Genomic DNA, 15,483 nt, shown 5'->3' on the forward strand with positions numbered 1-15,483 from the left:
CAGGTGAGCACACAGTCTTGCTGCTTACCTGTTTTATGGGAATTCCCACTCAGGAAATTAGCTTTGACAGGAAACGGGCTCCGGGCATCCCCCAGTATTCCTGTTCCCAGCTGGCCGTGGCTGTTACAACCAAACGCATAAACCACACCAGTGGAGGGCACAAACGCTAACGTGTGGTGCCTGACGAAAAGGAAAAGCAGCAAGATTTAGGATCCAGAGGGGCAGAACCAGCCCTTATATACTGAGTATTTTAGTTAGACCTGTACACTTTCACAACATAAGAACAATGTCTTCCATCTGCAACAGGCCTCATCAACGAGGCCTGTGACCCCCACTGACACCAACTTCCCCCCATCACCCTTTTCCACATTACATTAACGTGATTTTCAGTCACCTGACTCTAGTTTACACATTGTAGTATCCTCCTCTACTGTGAACTTACACATTCCATGTCAAACTTTTTGCACTCTAGACATATTATTTCTACTCTTTTTATATTTTGTTTTTTTTGCGTGTTGACTGTCTTTTCTCTATTTTTCTATTTACGCCGTTTTAACCGCACTTGCCTTAATCTTTATTTATATTTCTAGCGCTAACATGCCACTGCAAATTCCTTGTAAGTGAAAACGTACTTGGTAATAAAACCGTTTCCGATTCTGTTTTAGCCTCTGACGCTGAAATTCATTCGTGATCTCTTAGTTTTTGTTGATGCTGTGTCAGAAGAACAGTGTTCAATTTCACAATAATTCCGATGCTGCAGCTGCAGTTCTGTGAATTAGGAGCCGACAGAGCATTTAGCATTTTTCCAATTATTGGAAATGGAATTGGATAAACTAATTTTAAAATGTGATCATTTGTCAATACTATAATAAAATTACAACAATCATGCAGCATGTGCCTTTATTTGAGTGATCTACCAGAAGGAATAACAGGACAGATGCCTCCTAAAAAATATTAACTGTAGCAGTGAAAAAAAGCAATTACTTGCAAATGGTTACCCACCACTGATTTTCCTGTTCATCTGTTCAAAAATCTGTTATCAGATATGATTCCTAATAACGGTTATCAGCCCTGAGGAAAACATGTCGACGCCTTGTGTGAACGGCGTAGACACAAAAAATACCTTTCAAATTAGTTCTGTACAAGAAACACCACCAGTAACTACGGCATCAAAAATGTGGTAGAGCTTAATCAACAACTTTCTGGCACAACAAAGTCAAAGTTTCACAAAGACAGAAGTGTACTGAGTCATATCGGATTGAACGGTGTACAAAATAACACGGTACCTGCCGCAAGTGATCTGGGACACCTCAGTGCCCATGAGCTCCAGCACTCGTCTGGGTAAAAGTTCATTATTGGTGGAGCCATGGCCCAGCTGACCCCACGAGCCATCGCCAAATGTAAACAAGCCGCCATCCTGCCACAGAGACGATACAGTGTTCATTTTTTTTGTGGTTCTTTGAAACAGAGTAATGCAGTTAAAATATTAGATGTTTCCAGGATCACGCTTTAAGCCAACGCGTCAGGTGGTGATCAATTATCAGACAGCTGATCAAGCAGCAACTAACCAACTTGGACTATTTAAAATTTGTTGTCAGCAGGATGGTCCAAGATTATGTGAATGTTTTAACTAAAAACCACTGTGGAGCGTTTATTTATTCATACCTTTGTGAGCGCTGCTGTGTGTTCATCTCCACAGCTGATGTGAACGACTTTCTGAGACCTCAAAAATTTGATGTGGCACGGGACGGCACGATCTGAGGAAGGGAACAGAAACCCCACAGAAAGGTCACACTGATCTCCACTGCACTACTGCAGGGTGATTTACAAATGAGCGGTGAGACTAAAGAGAACATGGAAACTACTGCACTTCAGTCTACTACAACAGTGACAGTGACTCAGTGACTTTGACTTTACTATCCAACAGGTGTTTCTGATTTATCATGACAGGAAGTAAAACAAAAAGACAGAGGTTTTGCATGAGACGTCTGTGTTAGTCTCTCAACATGTCCTGTTCAACACTTAACAGCTAAAACACTGAATGTATGACATGGTATCACTGTTCCACAGAGAAGTGACAAAACAATGAAGAAAATGCAATTTGCAATGTTAGATATGTAAAATTTGTTTTAAAAAAAATGTTGCACAATTCAATTATAAGAACAATATTCTAACAATACATCCTTTTTCTCTTTTAAATGGCTGCATCATATTTCCTCTTTACACTTAAAGATGGAGACTTTCATGCAACACTGGGAAAAATGGGTGCGATACATTAAATCCCAAAAAGACCTAATTTTGTTAAGGTAATGAACTTAAAATTATTTTATTCATCTATTTCTCCTTGTTGCATGACTGACATGTGTCCAAATATCTAAATGATGCATGTGTCTTTATTTTTCCCCTTTATCTCTCCCTCTCCGGATGTATGTAGTTATCGTCTGTTTTAGAAGAAACAGACGATGAAATAATCGTGACAGGCCATACTGACAGGACGCAACACACAAGACTCTAGCAGGAGGAGGACTCTGTTTTTACATCGAGCTTTGTGCTCAAACAGTCACAGATGATGGACAGTGTTTCCCAGATGGTGAACTTTTTATGTGAGGATGTCAACCATATTATCACCACCACCTGATGCAAAATTCAAAAACAGATTTATTTCCTGGTGTATATCTGTATCTATCTATGTTTTCATTCTGTTTTATATTTCATCTTATTCCTTTCTGATTTTAATTAATAATCTGTATATATGTTGTATTTTGTGTGTATTATGAAGGAACTGCAACTCTAATTTCATTGTACAACCCTGTACTGTATAATGATAATAAATGTTATCTATTTTGGTACAGGAGAAAAGATACTTCTTCCTCCTCTCTTAATTATTGGCTTATATAAGTATGCTGTTTTTTCCTCAATGCTTGCAAATTCATCTTTATTACTGTAACTGTTGATATAAAACAAAACAAAAATAAAACAAAAGGCACTGACTGCTTTCTACCCAGCTCATTATTACCTTGTTTATCATTGAGGCCCAGCTGTCCAGCTTTGTTCTTGCCCCATCCAAACACAGCTCCGGACAAGGACAGAGCAAAGCTGTGGTCTCCTCCGGCCGTTATCTTTGCCAGAGGAATTCCTGCCAGAGACTTGAGGGGATGAGGGAACAGCTTGCTGGGCTCTCCTTTCCCCAGACCGAGCTGCCCGCTGGTGTTCTGGCCCCACGTGAACAGCTGGCCGTCTGAGAGGGAGAGGACGGGCAGAAGAGTTAAACGGAAAATTTGGCACTTTCCACATGGATGTCCAGTCAGTGTTGACGGTAAATGCTGTCAAGTGAAGCATTAAATCCTTCAGCGTTTGCTACACAGACCAGGAAACCTGAATCCCCTTGCATCCAGTGACATCACGGGAAGAACAACGGATTTTGAGCGTTCTCGGCCATCACAGCACACACTGAGGAATTAACTGTTTCAGCTACATGACAGGTGCCTCACTGTACAAAAACATTTGTCAAGATGAATTTGAGATGCATTTGAAACTGCTATCAGTCTACCTATATTCTTATTTATAATACTCACTTCTACTCACATCCTAACATGTTTATCCCCTCATCTTATTGTTTATATGCAGTATATATTGATGTATACATATTTTCACACATTTATTATTTCTATATATTGTTGTATACAGCAGTGTAATGCAAATATTTTTTTTACATGTTTACATACTGCACAGTATACTGACACTAAAAAGGTATCGCGATAGCCACTGATACATTATGAGTGACAGCATTTTAGTAAGAGCCATATTGCTCCATGTCCGACAGCAGGGCTCTGCGTGTGTGTCTGCTTTCACTTCCTCCAGGTATTGTTGGTGTGCCAAACATTTTCCTACTTTCATGGTGAGAAGTGGAACGACAGGCGCGGCCGTTAACATTGGGGATGATAGTCTTGCCAACCGTCCACAGCTTGTTGACAAATCAGACGTACGGGGCGAAATATGCCGTCTGTGAAAGATGTTTGCAACTCATAAAGACCGAGAGAGCCAACGCATCCAGTTTGACAAAGCATCTTTCCGACAGACATGCCGACCTGTTCAAGGAATTCAAGGAGTGACGGGTTGGTTAGCGAATGTGACAGATAACATAATTACATCCACCCAAATAAAAGTCAAACAAGTGATTTATTTGGTGACATGCAAACCTTTTCATCATTAGAGTTTGACGAGGCAATTAAGGGTTTGACTTTAGCTTTTAAGCTAGTTTACCAATGTGGCAAACATTTCTAATGTTACCGCAACATTCACACTTACAATGTTAACTTTACCAGATCTCACAAGCTGCTAAAATCAGACACTATGCACATCAACAACACCAGTAAATGATCAATTTATACACAATCAGTAATAATAATGATAATCATGGCATGTAGCCTCCATTATTGTACACACAGAGCAGAGCCCTCCGTTAATAAGGAAGTATAGTTTGTGACTTGTGTTCAGTCTATTGTAGTGTACGGCTGTAGTGTGCAGGCTAATAATCCTGGGTTTGAGCCTTTATCATCACAAAGTGCCAGACTTAGAGTTCGTCATTTATGTTTATTGTTTTTATTGGCCTTCAAATTGAAACATTATAGTTCACATTAAATCCCAGATTCCTGCTCAAGTTCATTTCTACAATAATAGTATTGACAATAAAACAGCTCAGATTTCATGTAAATACCCATCCGCTGTTGTCCATTTTAAAAAACGTTTATTTCCGTCATGTCAGGACTGTCATCTTATATTTTATTCCATTAATTTTCCTGGTGTTTTAGGTTTTTGCCATAGTATCATTTCAGTGGTGGTGTAAAGGTGGCACCTTACAGTGCAGGTATGTGTATCTTTTTATATTTATCATTTCTATATGTTTATATAAACTTATATTCTCTGAATTTGAGCAACTGTAACGCAAACAATTACTCTTCGGTGGATCAGTGAAGTTTTTCTGATTCTGATTCAGTCTAACCCGGATAGAGAGACAGTGTGGACATACAGTGGACGGATATAAGAATCTGAACAGTGCTGGTGTGTCATGAAGAGATTCATACCTCTAGAAAGTGCAATGCAGTGCTGATTCCCACACATTACTTGAGAGATCCGGTGGTCACACAGCCTTTTGACCAACCTAAGCAGAGAAAAAAAAAAAAAAAAAAAGATGTTTAAACATTTCTCACTGAAGTTACTGATGTACAAGAACACATAACATTTGTTCATATTCAAAATTCATGTTTTCCCCTTTTTAACAGCATCAAGGTGTCATTAAATATTATCATGGAAACACAGCTCAAGTTCAGAGATAGTAAAGGGGTAATTAAGTCAGTTTTTATTTATCAGAAAATGTGTAATTCATATTGGACTAGTCTCTGATCTAAACAGTAAGGCCAGCCCCTAAGAAACGACTTCACAGTCATAAAAGTTTCACTATCCTGCAGCATGCAATTAACTCCATCTGAATAATTAAATAAATCAATAAATTATGATTGTTTGTTGCATTCTAATTTCATTAGACCAGAATAATTCATAGCATGGTTATTTTGGATGAATTGCCCCCCCCCCCTCTCATCTGCAACGCTCAAACCGACACCTCCAATCTCTTCAAAGTTATTCGCTTGGATTTCTTTATGGGTATACTTCTCAGTCACCTTGGGATTCGAACAGCCGTCTCTGCGGTCCCCAGGCCGAGCTGACCCCCTTCACCGGCTCCCCAGGCGAACACTTGACCCTGCTCATTGACCACCATGCAGTGGGCCCGACCGCACGACACCATCGTTATCTTCTGAGTATCCAGAGCTCCGACCAGCTCTGCGGAGAGGAGGAAGAGCTCGTCAGACGAAAAATAAATACATCAAAGTATGCACAGCCTCGATTTTAGAGTGCAAGTCCTAAAAAAAAAATGTCTCAATACCATTTTCTGACATTTTAAAACAACAATTAATCAATTAATTGAGAAAAATCGACCACTTAGTCAACCATAAAAGTAATCGTTAGTTACAATAATGTAAGACAGGTGATACATTTATACTTTTTAAATCTAATTTTAGAAAAACTATCACAGTATAAAGAACACACCACTGTATATTTAAAAAAAAGTTTTTTATGCAATCAGAACAATGAAGATAGATAACATTACTGCTGTCGACACAAAATGAAGCTACTGCCACAAATCCTTTCATGTATCACGATATCACAACACAGTGTTTTTGAGAATTGATATCACAAAATATAATATCGCAATACTCAAGTGTATCAATACTTTCCTACACCTCTACTACTACTGACTACTGAGCTATTTTTGGTTTGCAGTGCATTTGTACGTACATAATTCAAGGATTCATTGGCAAAAACAATTCACGGCAATTATTTGTACATGTTAATGTCATGGCTGGCTACTTTTGTTTTATTTTATTAAAGAGAGAAAACAATATGAACAAAAAATGTTGTACACATCAGTTTAGGGCAGTAAAATGTGGAAAAATTGATTGAAATTTGATTGAAATTGCAATTACAATATGCGACAAGATTAGTGAGAATAATCATTTTTGTTTTATAATTTTACTTTTTCCTGATATTTATTAGGGTCTGTACCAAACAAACATGTTTTTTATTTCATCCCTAGTAAACACACCGTTTACAAAAGGCAACACAGTTAATTTACTGCACTAATTTTTCATATTCAAGGTACCATGTCATTTTCAATGCCCTCGCCTGGCATTCTTTATGCCCTCAAAGACCAAACCCATGTCAGGCATTTAGCGTGAGGATTTTATTTCATGTTTTGGAACAATCAAACTTCAGACAGTTTCTCTTTCAATTAACCAGGAAGAAAACAGGCATGTACTGTGTGTAATAACAAAACAAACCCCAAGATTCAGAAGCCAGGAACTTTTAAAACTGTACAATAGACGCAAATACACTGTAAAACTCGACTTGTCTCCATTAGGCCTGCTCTTCGTCACATGATAGAGAATCATACAGTCAGTCGCACATGTGAAGAGACTGAGACTGTGCAGTTGATGAACTAATTTTCTGCATGATTTGCTGCTATTAAATTGGTTTATTATCTTGATGAGAAAATTACAAATAGACGATAAAGGTGATGCTGTGGTTTCAACTGAGCTGACACTGCAGCGTGATTTCAAAACATTCAACCTGAAATCCAGATTCTGCAGTCAAGTAACTAAACATACCTGACAAAGGCCAACTAACCAAAACAGTATTAAAGTTCCCCTCCATACAAAAATATGTTGCTCTTCTTGTTCGTACAGTTGAATGTTTGAGCTTCACTGTGCAGAATGACGTATGTCCAGAGTTTGACACTAGAAGGTGGAAGTGGAAAGTTTCTTTGTGCTCATTGAGAATCCTGTTTTCAGGAGTGGGTCTACAAGCATGGTTTGTGACGACACAAACAGTTTTGAAAACAATGGTTTAATCCTTAAATGGTTTCCGTATCGTTGGGGGGATACAGTCATGCGACAGGCTGTGGGAGGGGGGTGTCAGTAAGTGACAGATGAGAAACACTGAAGAGGGGATGGGTCAACAACTCAGGTCATGTGACTTCATGCCAACACTCAAAAATACGCTCAGAATTTGTATCAAAAATCCAAAATGGCAGCATACATAGACAAAGACAATGACCGTGATGTAAGTCTTGTTAAAAATATTTGGATGATTTTTTTAAGTTCTTGCTGAAAAATACTGAATTATACTTTCACAACTTTGATAATCAGACAGTGAATGTCTGCATCCTGGATGATACATTGCCCAGATGATGGTATAAAAAAGGAATAATCACTCACATACATACTTTTGAGGCCTAAACTCTCCAGATAATCAATAATAAATATATGTGACACATTGATTACTCTTTATTTTACTCTTAAATGTGTATTATTGATTATTTCACCAGTGTAAACATGTTTTTGCATGGTCGCTGGTCAACTTGTTGGCAACTTCTTCCTGTTTGCTCTTCTTTCATTGCCAAAAGGACAGTGCCAGTGTGGGGGAACCACACAGGAAAAGGCATATAAAAACAGGAATAGGAGGTTTTGTTTATAAGTGTTAATAGCTCAGTGTTTATTCAGAGATTACATTTGCTTCTAACATTCAAAACATACGTGAATAACTATTGTTTGGTTTCTTCCATTTAATGTTTTATGAAAAACACAAAAGCTAATTAACTGTGGTTAAAAGTTGGCACATTAACAATTTAAAATTTATAACCTAAATGGGCAATATATCTCAGGATATACAAAGTATAAACTGGAAACTAAACATTACGTTTGAAAAAAAATCATTAAGTATTGTCGTTTTAGACTAGATACATTAGAAAACAGCAATTCATTAATTTCCCAAAATATTTACATGTGGTTGCCCATTTAAGGTTTAAACTTCTGAACCACATCTTGAGTAGGTCAACGTATATTTACAGATTCTCAGCTTTTAATGAAACTGAAGGAGAAGATGGAATTTCAAAGAATTTAGTGAGATGATTGAACTATTTTGTGGGGAAATAACATATAAAAGTTCTTCTTCAAAGCACAGTAATTTATATATATGTTAAAACATGTCTGGAGAGGATCTTTAATTAAAGTATATGTGTATGTAGGTGAGTGATTATACAACATGTGGGGTATTATCTAGTTAGTTTCCATCCTACACATTTGTCACCACGGTTTTTAGGTATGCAAGAACCTTCTATTGAATAGGTCTGTTTATTGGCTCAAGGTGAAGTGGTTTTTGCATTTATTCATTGTTGTTACAGCTTCACCCACATGCCTATACACAGTAACACACAACACAAACCTCCACCCACATGATACCAACAGACCCACCACTGTCTGCAATCACTTCACAAGCCATGAGTGTTTCAGTTCTCCTAGAAATGCGGTGCAAGCTGATGTTCCCATAGAACCCACTTACAAATGGAGGCACTTTGACAAAAAATGTGTAGACTGATACTCTGTACAGTTTGCTTTGAATTCAAACAAATCATATATAAAAGTAGCAGCAGTGAAATGAAGCTTATGATATCATCACATTTTTTATTAAGCTTCATCAGAGTCATTCAGACATCTCAAAGCTGTAAAACAAGAGTAGCTGAACTTGCCAAGACCTGCAAAAGACATTTTACTGCATTTTCAGAATGCTTCCTTGGTTTTGAACAAAGACGAGGTGACCTGAAAAAAAAAAAAGGTATGCTGAAACCACAACATCATGAAATGTTGTCATATGAGGGTGTAACTCTCCCACGGAAAGTCACAACTGCTACGTTAATGTGTTTTGTGTACTAATACAGTTTAATCATTTAGGAAGTTAGGCCCAAATCTGTCATTTCCAACAAGATGTTTGCTGCACAGGAACAAGACTTCAAGTCTACATCTATGCTAAAGGCTCTATGAGGCTGAATGTAGGCAGTGTTACTTTGAGCTAAATGTTCATATCATCAAGCTAACATGCTCACAGTAACAACGCTACCATGCCGATGTTAAGCAGGTATAATGTTTACAACATCCACTATCTTAGTTTGGCATGTTAGCATGCTAACATTTGCTAATTAGCACTAAACATAAAGTACAGCTGAGGGTGAGGGGAATGTCATTAGTTTTGCAGGTATTGTCATGAACCAAAGGACTGGACAACATGAGATGTTGACCTGATGATGCCACTGGATAAACGGTCAGGGGACCAAAGTTACAACAAATAATCCAAAATGAATTTTGTACGAAGTTTTGTGCCAATCTATCCTGTAGATGATGACATTACTTCACTAAATTAGTGAACACTTTGACCTGCTAGTAATACTTAGGGGTATAAGAAAATATCAATACCACTGAGTGTCAAAACACTATGTTTTGTAATGTGATACGTTACAAATATCTGTCGGCACTTCACTCTGAAACACAAATGTCAACCTCATGGTGGCACTAGACAAAAGGTCAAGGGGTCACCGAAGTCAGTAGGATTCCTCCATTAGGGTGTGTAAATGTCATAGCAATCAATCAGATAGTTAAAGAGATATTTCAATATTTCAATCAGGACCAAAGTGTTGGACTGAAACAACTGACTGACATTGCCATCCCAGGAGCCATGTCACTAGCACGGCCAAAAATTCTACATACGCCAGTGATCCAAGCACTACTTCTACAGACAGTCTTTGTTTTGTTCTTCAGCTACATTCTGACATTAGTTTGGTGACTTTCCACACACACCTCCTGAAACTACTGCTGCAGGGTGAAGCAGTAACCTACCATTTGTGCTTTTATGCCTTTATGCCACAGGTGGGCCATGAGGCCACCCAACCTACCACTTAAGGTACGCAAATCTTACCTGGGGTAGTGCCAGGTTTGTCGTGGCCCAGCTGTCCACAGCTGTTAGAACCACACGTGTACACACTGCCATCCTGCAGCAGGAATATTGAGTGTTGCCCTCCACAGGCTACCTCCTTCAGGCCCCTGCCAATGAACACGTGACAGTTCCTTGGCTCAAACATGGGGTTCCTCTCCACACCAATACCCAACTGTCCATCCTTTGCATTCCCCCAACACAGCATGTTGGCGAGGGGAGAGGAGGAGAGGGGATGAGCACCAATCCAAAGAGGGAGAGAAAGCGACAGCCAGATGGAGGAAGACAAAAAATGTTCAGGCTTGAGAGCAACCTCGCTTTCTCCTCTTCATGTAGCTTCCAACCCTGAAGGAAAACAAGAAACAGAGAAATGATGTCATCTTTCTTCATCAGGAAAACACTCTGATCACTGTGCTCCACGTGTGGTGTTTTTAAGAATAAAGTAAAGATAGGTTTAGAGGTGGGTGTGGCTCTGTGTCAGAATGATGTAAGCGGCATGACAGAGGAACAGGCAGTGTGTTTAAATAAACCCTGTCAGTGTAATCCCAGCTTAAACAGCTCCAAGCAGTCCAATCCACATGCAATACATGCATGTTACCGACTGAGTTAGCCAAGGGTAACATACACATGGGTACAGAGTATAAGATTGAGAGCAATGAAAAAACAGAACAAAATTCCTTTTATGTGAGTATACTGTATTGGCCAATAAAAATGGTTCTGATTAGAAAAAAAAAATGACATAAATCTGGAGACAGAAAGACAAAAAGAAGAAAGCAACATGAAACCAGCCACCAAATGAACAACCACAGCTACACCTTAAGACACATGACCCCAATCTAATCACTTTTCTGTCCATCTGATCCCTGTCTGAAAAGCTGTTTGCAGTCTGTCACAACTGTAGATACGATTTGTAAACTTAAATTTCATTCTTGAATGTACTAACCTGCACTACACATGTATTTCTAGGTTCACACCTGGCTAAAGTGAAATCTGTCAAATACGAAAGGCCTGCAATTAATCCCACCTTCATAAATGAAGGTTAAAATTGGACCTGAAACAATCAGTTGATTAATCAGGCAGCTGATAGAAAAATTAATCCGCAAATATTTTGATAATGGGTTGACTATTTAAATAATTATAATCAAGCAAAATTAACAAAATAAATCACAGGTTCTTACTTCTCAAATGTGAGTATTTTCTATTTTTCTTAGTCCTCTATAAAAGTAAATTTAATATCTGTAAGTTTTAGACTTAGATTAGACCAAAGAAGCCATTAGAAGATATCAACTTCAGCTCTGGGAAATTGTGATGGGCAGTTTTCACTGTTTTCTCACTTCTCATAGACATAATGATAAAATAACCAGGAGATTAATAAAGACTTAATATAAATGTTAATTACAACCCCAGTTATGATGCTTGTTTTTTTTCTAAAACTGTTACATATAAATGAGAGTAGACTAAATATTTGAATCACTTCTATTTTATTAGCCATTTTTCTGATTTGGTTCTTGCTGTTTTGTTAAAATTTTCAGTGTTCAGTTGATTTTATGTTTGACCACTACCCTCCCATTCCTGGCATGTAGGAGAAGTTATTATGGCTGCAAAGCTTGCAAAAAAGTGCAAAAGTCTGTGTCTAGAGCCACTGTTTAGTTTGTCCTTTCTGGGCTAATAGTGGTGCAGCATGGTGGACTCAGAGGAAGAGGACCCACACCTGCTGTAGATAAAAATGAGTCATTCCAGGTTCTCATTTTCAGGTGATTATAAACTAATGCAAACATGCTCAAGAATGGTATATTCCATATTCTGCCAGTAAATCTTACACACTGCACCTTTTATCAACATTGTTAGCATCAGTAGTAATGGTAGTAGCAGTGTGGTGTAATATAAAAGCACAGCATATAGCTGCATACAGAAGCACACAAGCTGTTAAAACGACTGTAAGGTTGAAATAACACCTGTCTAAAATTTCTCTGCAGTTTCAACAGAACCTAAACACTATAACCTTATTAAGGGAAGGTGGGTTGTTGTATCAGACTGAATTATTTTTATCTGAATGAACCTACCAACCTGACAAGTCGGTGGATATTAAGAGAGGAAGAAAATATTGAAAATGAACTGTAAAATTACAATAAGCACGCTGAAACCACTTCGTAAAGACTGAATAAAACATTAATAACTCTATTATAGCTCATATCACCTCGCTATAACTCCCGAAACTTGGTTTTGAGCTCCTAGGAAATATTTAAATCCATGTTAATCATCTGTGGGCTCTTATAATTACTACAATCAGAATTAGCTGGATATGAAGTAGCTGTGTTTATGTGCGAACTGTGAGCCTCGCCATCTGTAAGGACTTGTATTTAAGGTGATGTTAGCTTGCTGCTGGGGAGAAGATATGAAGAGGAGTGGCCTGGTTCTGCGTTGTGCATACATGATTAACACTGTGCAGACGTAGCTAAACATCAACTAGTACTGACATTACCTGGTTAAACAATTTAGCAATGTTATCGGAGCGAAAACAGACGGCTTTATGACCCACAGTTATAGTTAGGCGTTAGCTAATTAGCCTTAGCAAGCTGTAGCATCGCTGACTGTGACTCTTATCGCCAAAAAAACAGAAATTCACCGGTTGACGGATGCCCACGTACTAAGTTAAACGGTGTTGTAATATAGCTGGTTCATGCAGAATGAAAACATGCTCTTTTACCTGGACAGATGCATCCTGAAATTGGGCGTCTGGTTTCGGTTCAGCTCAGAAAACAAACTAGGAAGTGTCAAAGCTGCCTACGTCACTGAACAAGAAAGCTCCGATTGGCCCGCTCATCAGGAAGTGCAGGTGTTACAACGAATCCTGTCACCCATCAAATTCTGTGATTTAATTGTGGTTTCCGGTGCAAACGTTAAATTACTGTATCACGTTTTATTTGTTTCGATAAAATGTTGTTTCGATTTTCTCATCACCTCATCATATTTATTGGAATATTTCTGTGATAATAATAGATGGATAAACTATCATTTATTATATGTAGTATCTTTCATGTATATTTTATGCATGAACAATATTAACTGTAGATGATGAGATAGCTTTTTTGATAAATAATCATTCAAAATGTGGATATAATGACTAAACTGATTAAGACAAATAATATCTCAACCAGTACAGTCCAGTAAGTTCAGAAAATTACATCACTTTACTGTAATACAGCCTTTAAGACCAGAAAAAGACAACACGAATTTCATATCATAATACAACAATATCCAAAATCTAAGACATTTAGTCTCATATCATGGCATCAATATATATTGATATATTGTCCAGCCCTTGAATGTTTACCAACACAATTTTTTACATGCATTAGATCAGGACAGAATAATAAAGTGGAGTAGAAATGTTGCATATTGGTTATTTACAGGCTTAATGAATGGTTAAATCATAACTGACTCATTAATAAGTTATGGTTTGGACCAGACAGTATGTCCACATATGCAGAAGGCTCACATAGACTTGGCTTCAGCAGAGCATGAAATGCACTGTAAGGCACTTTGAAGAAAATGTAAAATGTTACTTAAATTACATGACAGTACTGAGAAAACTTTTTTTTGCAAAGAAGTGTGTGAAGATGCCTGAAAGGTTCTGCAGGAATTAATTTAATTGAGTACATCAAATAATTGCAGTTCTGTTTAGAAAAGAGAGGGTGCTGTAAGAGGGTGTTCATTATGCTAATTCGTGCTCTTTAACTACCTGCTACCTGGTTTTAGCCAGTGACACTAGTTTACAGTACTCTATGCCAAAAGCAGGGCAGTGGTACCAGTGAGTCCTCTGCCCTGTGGCCTTAAATTCCAATGGCAGTAAACATTCAAGCCTCAGCTGACTCATGTAATAGAAATACAAACTGGTGTGCTGGTGGCAATAGAGGAAGTAGTAAGTGATTGGACTCCAGAAGAACTGGGAACAAAATTAAAGGTGTGTATGGAGAAATGCATACCTTTACATTAACATGAACGGCATCCATTAACCACTATCCACTAATTGATACCCAACATGCAGCCTGTGGGCCAAATCTGGTGTGCAAAGACCAGTAGGACCAGGCAGCAATTAATTGAAGAGGAGTAGAAGTTACGCACAGAAATTAGGATAATTCTGATTTTATGAATATGTATTTCATATTAAAAGTGTGTAACTGCAAAAGTGCATAAAAATGTGCTCTTCATTCTGTCTGTGGTTGGATCAGTTCATATTTATGGTTTTATGTTTGTGAATCATTCCAACATTTCAATGATTGCATGATGAAAGAGGTTCCAGATATGTTTAATATTGTGTAAGCTCTTCTAAATGTTACCAAAAGCATTTACAACTAAAATCCAGTTGTAGTTATTAAATGCAGTAAAATATCTGATTTATTTGTCAGTCCTTGCACCAAGTTAATTTAGCTAATTGGTATGCACTACTATGTACATCAATTGTATAATATTAGTACGTGTTTTCAGGTATAATGTTACTTTATACTATGCAATATTTCACACAGGTGATTTTTTTTATTTAACTGCGCAACATTCAGTACTTCAGTCAGGTGTATTACCATTCAGTGTGCAATGTCAGTATTTCACTCCGATGAATTTTAATTCCAATGTGCAATAATCAGGTGTATTATCATCATTTTATGTGTAATATGAATATTCCCTCTGTGCAATGGTGTCTCCTTGTATTGTATATACAGTTCATATTTTTATATTTCCCCTGTTTATAGTGTTCCTATTTTTAGTTTTATATGTCCCCTGTTTGAATTGTTTATATTCTTTATATTTACTCTTGTTTATCTTATCCTATCTTATCTTATCTTATCTTATCTTATCTTAATATGAAAATTTATTTGAAAATAAAGATTTTCAAAGAAAAAGGAGTTTGGGGCTTATAATGTTAATCGATTTTACCTGATAAATAACGTCATTGTTAATATTTTTTATTAACTGGCCACTGACCCCCTGTCATTTTGCAAAAGTGCCCCAGCATGTAGAGTATCCCTCCTGCCCTACAGGGTCCTGCAACATCAAATCCTTCCCTGATTCGCTGCGTGTGGCCAAAGTTTCCGATTAATGATTGGTGTA

The 15,483-nt window shown here is 37.7% G+C and overlaps 1 protein-coding gene across 1 annotated transcript in view; it reads right to left on the minus strand.

The window, feature by feature from the left end:
* The window catches only part of herc3 (HECT and RLD domain containing E3 ubiquitin protein ligase 3), a 44,337-nt gene extending 31,138 nt beyond the window's left edge, over positions 1–13,199 (minus strand). The window contains exons 1-8 of the mRNA XM_084715181.1: positions 13,085–13,199; positions 10,363–10,722; positions 5,679–5,838; positions 5,085–5,161; positions 3,017–3,238; positions 1,666–1,757; positions 1,287–1,417; positions 29–180 (exon numbers count right to left, since the gene is read on the minus strand). Of these exons, the coding sequence (XP_084571307.1) occupies positions 29–180; positions 1,287–1,417; positions 1,666–1,757; positions 3,017–3,238; positions 5,085–5,161; positions 5,679–5,838; positions 10,363–10,585 (1,057 nt within the window). The 5' untranslated portion in view covers positions 10,586–10,722; positions 13,085–13,199. The remainder of the gene's footprint in view (positions 1–28; positions 181–1,286; positions 1,418–1,665; positions 1,758–3,016; positions 3,239–5,084; positions 5,162–5,678; positions 5,839–10,362; positions 10,723–13,084) is intronic.
* Between the last annotated feature and the right edge of the window lie 2,284 nt (positions 13,200–15,483).

Source organism: Lutjanus erythropterus, chromosome 3 (genome assembly GCF_056507025.1).
Source record: "Lutjanus erythropterus isolate fLutEry1 chromosome 3, fLutEry1.hap2, whole genome shotgun sequence".
NCBI lineage: Eukaryota > Metazoa > Chordata > Actinopteri > Lutjaniformes > Lutjanidae > Lutjanus > Lutjanus erythropterus.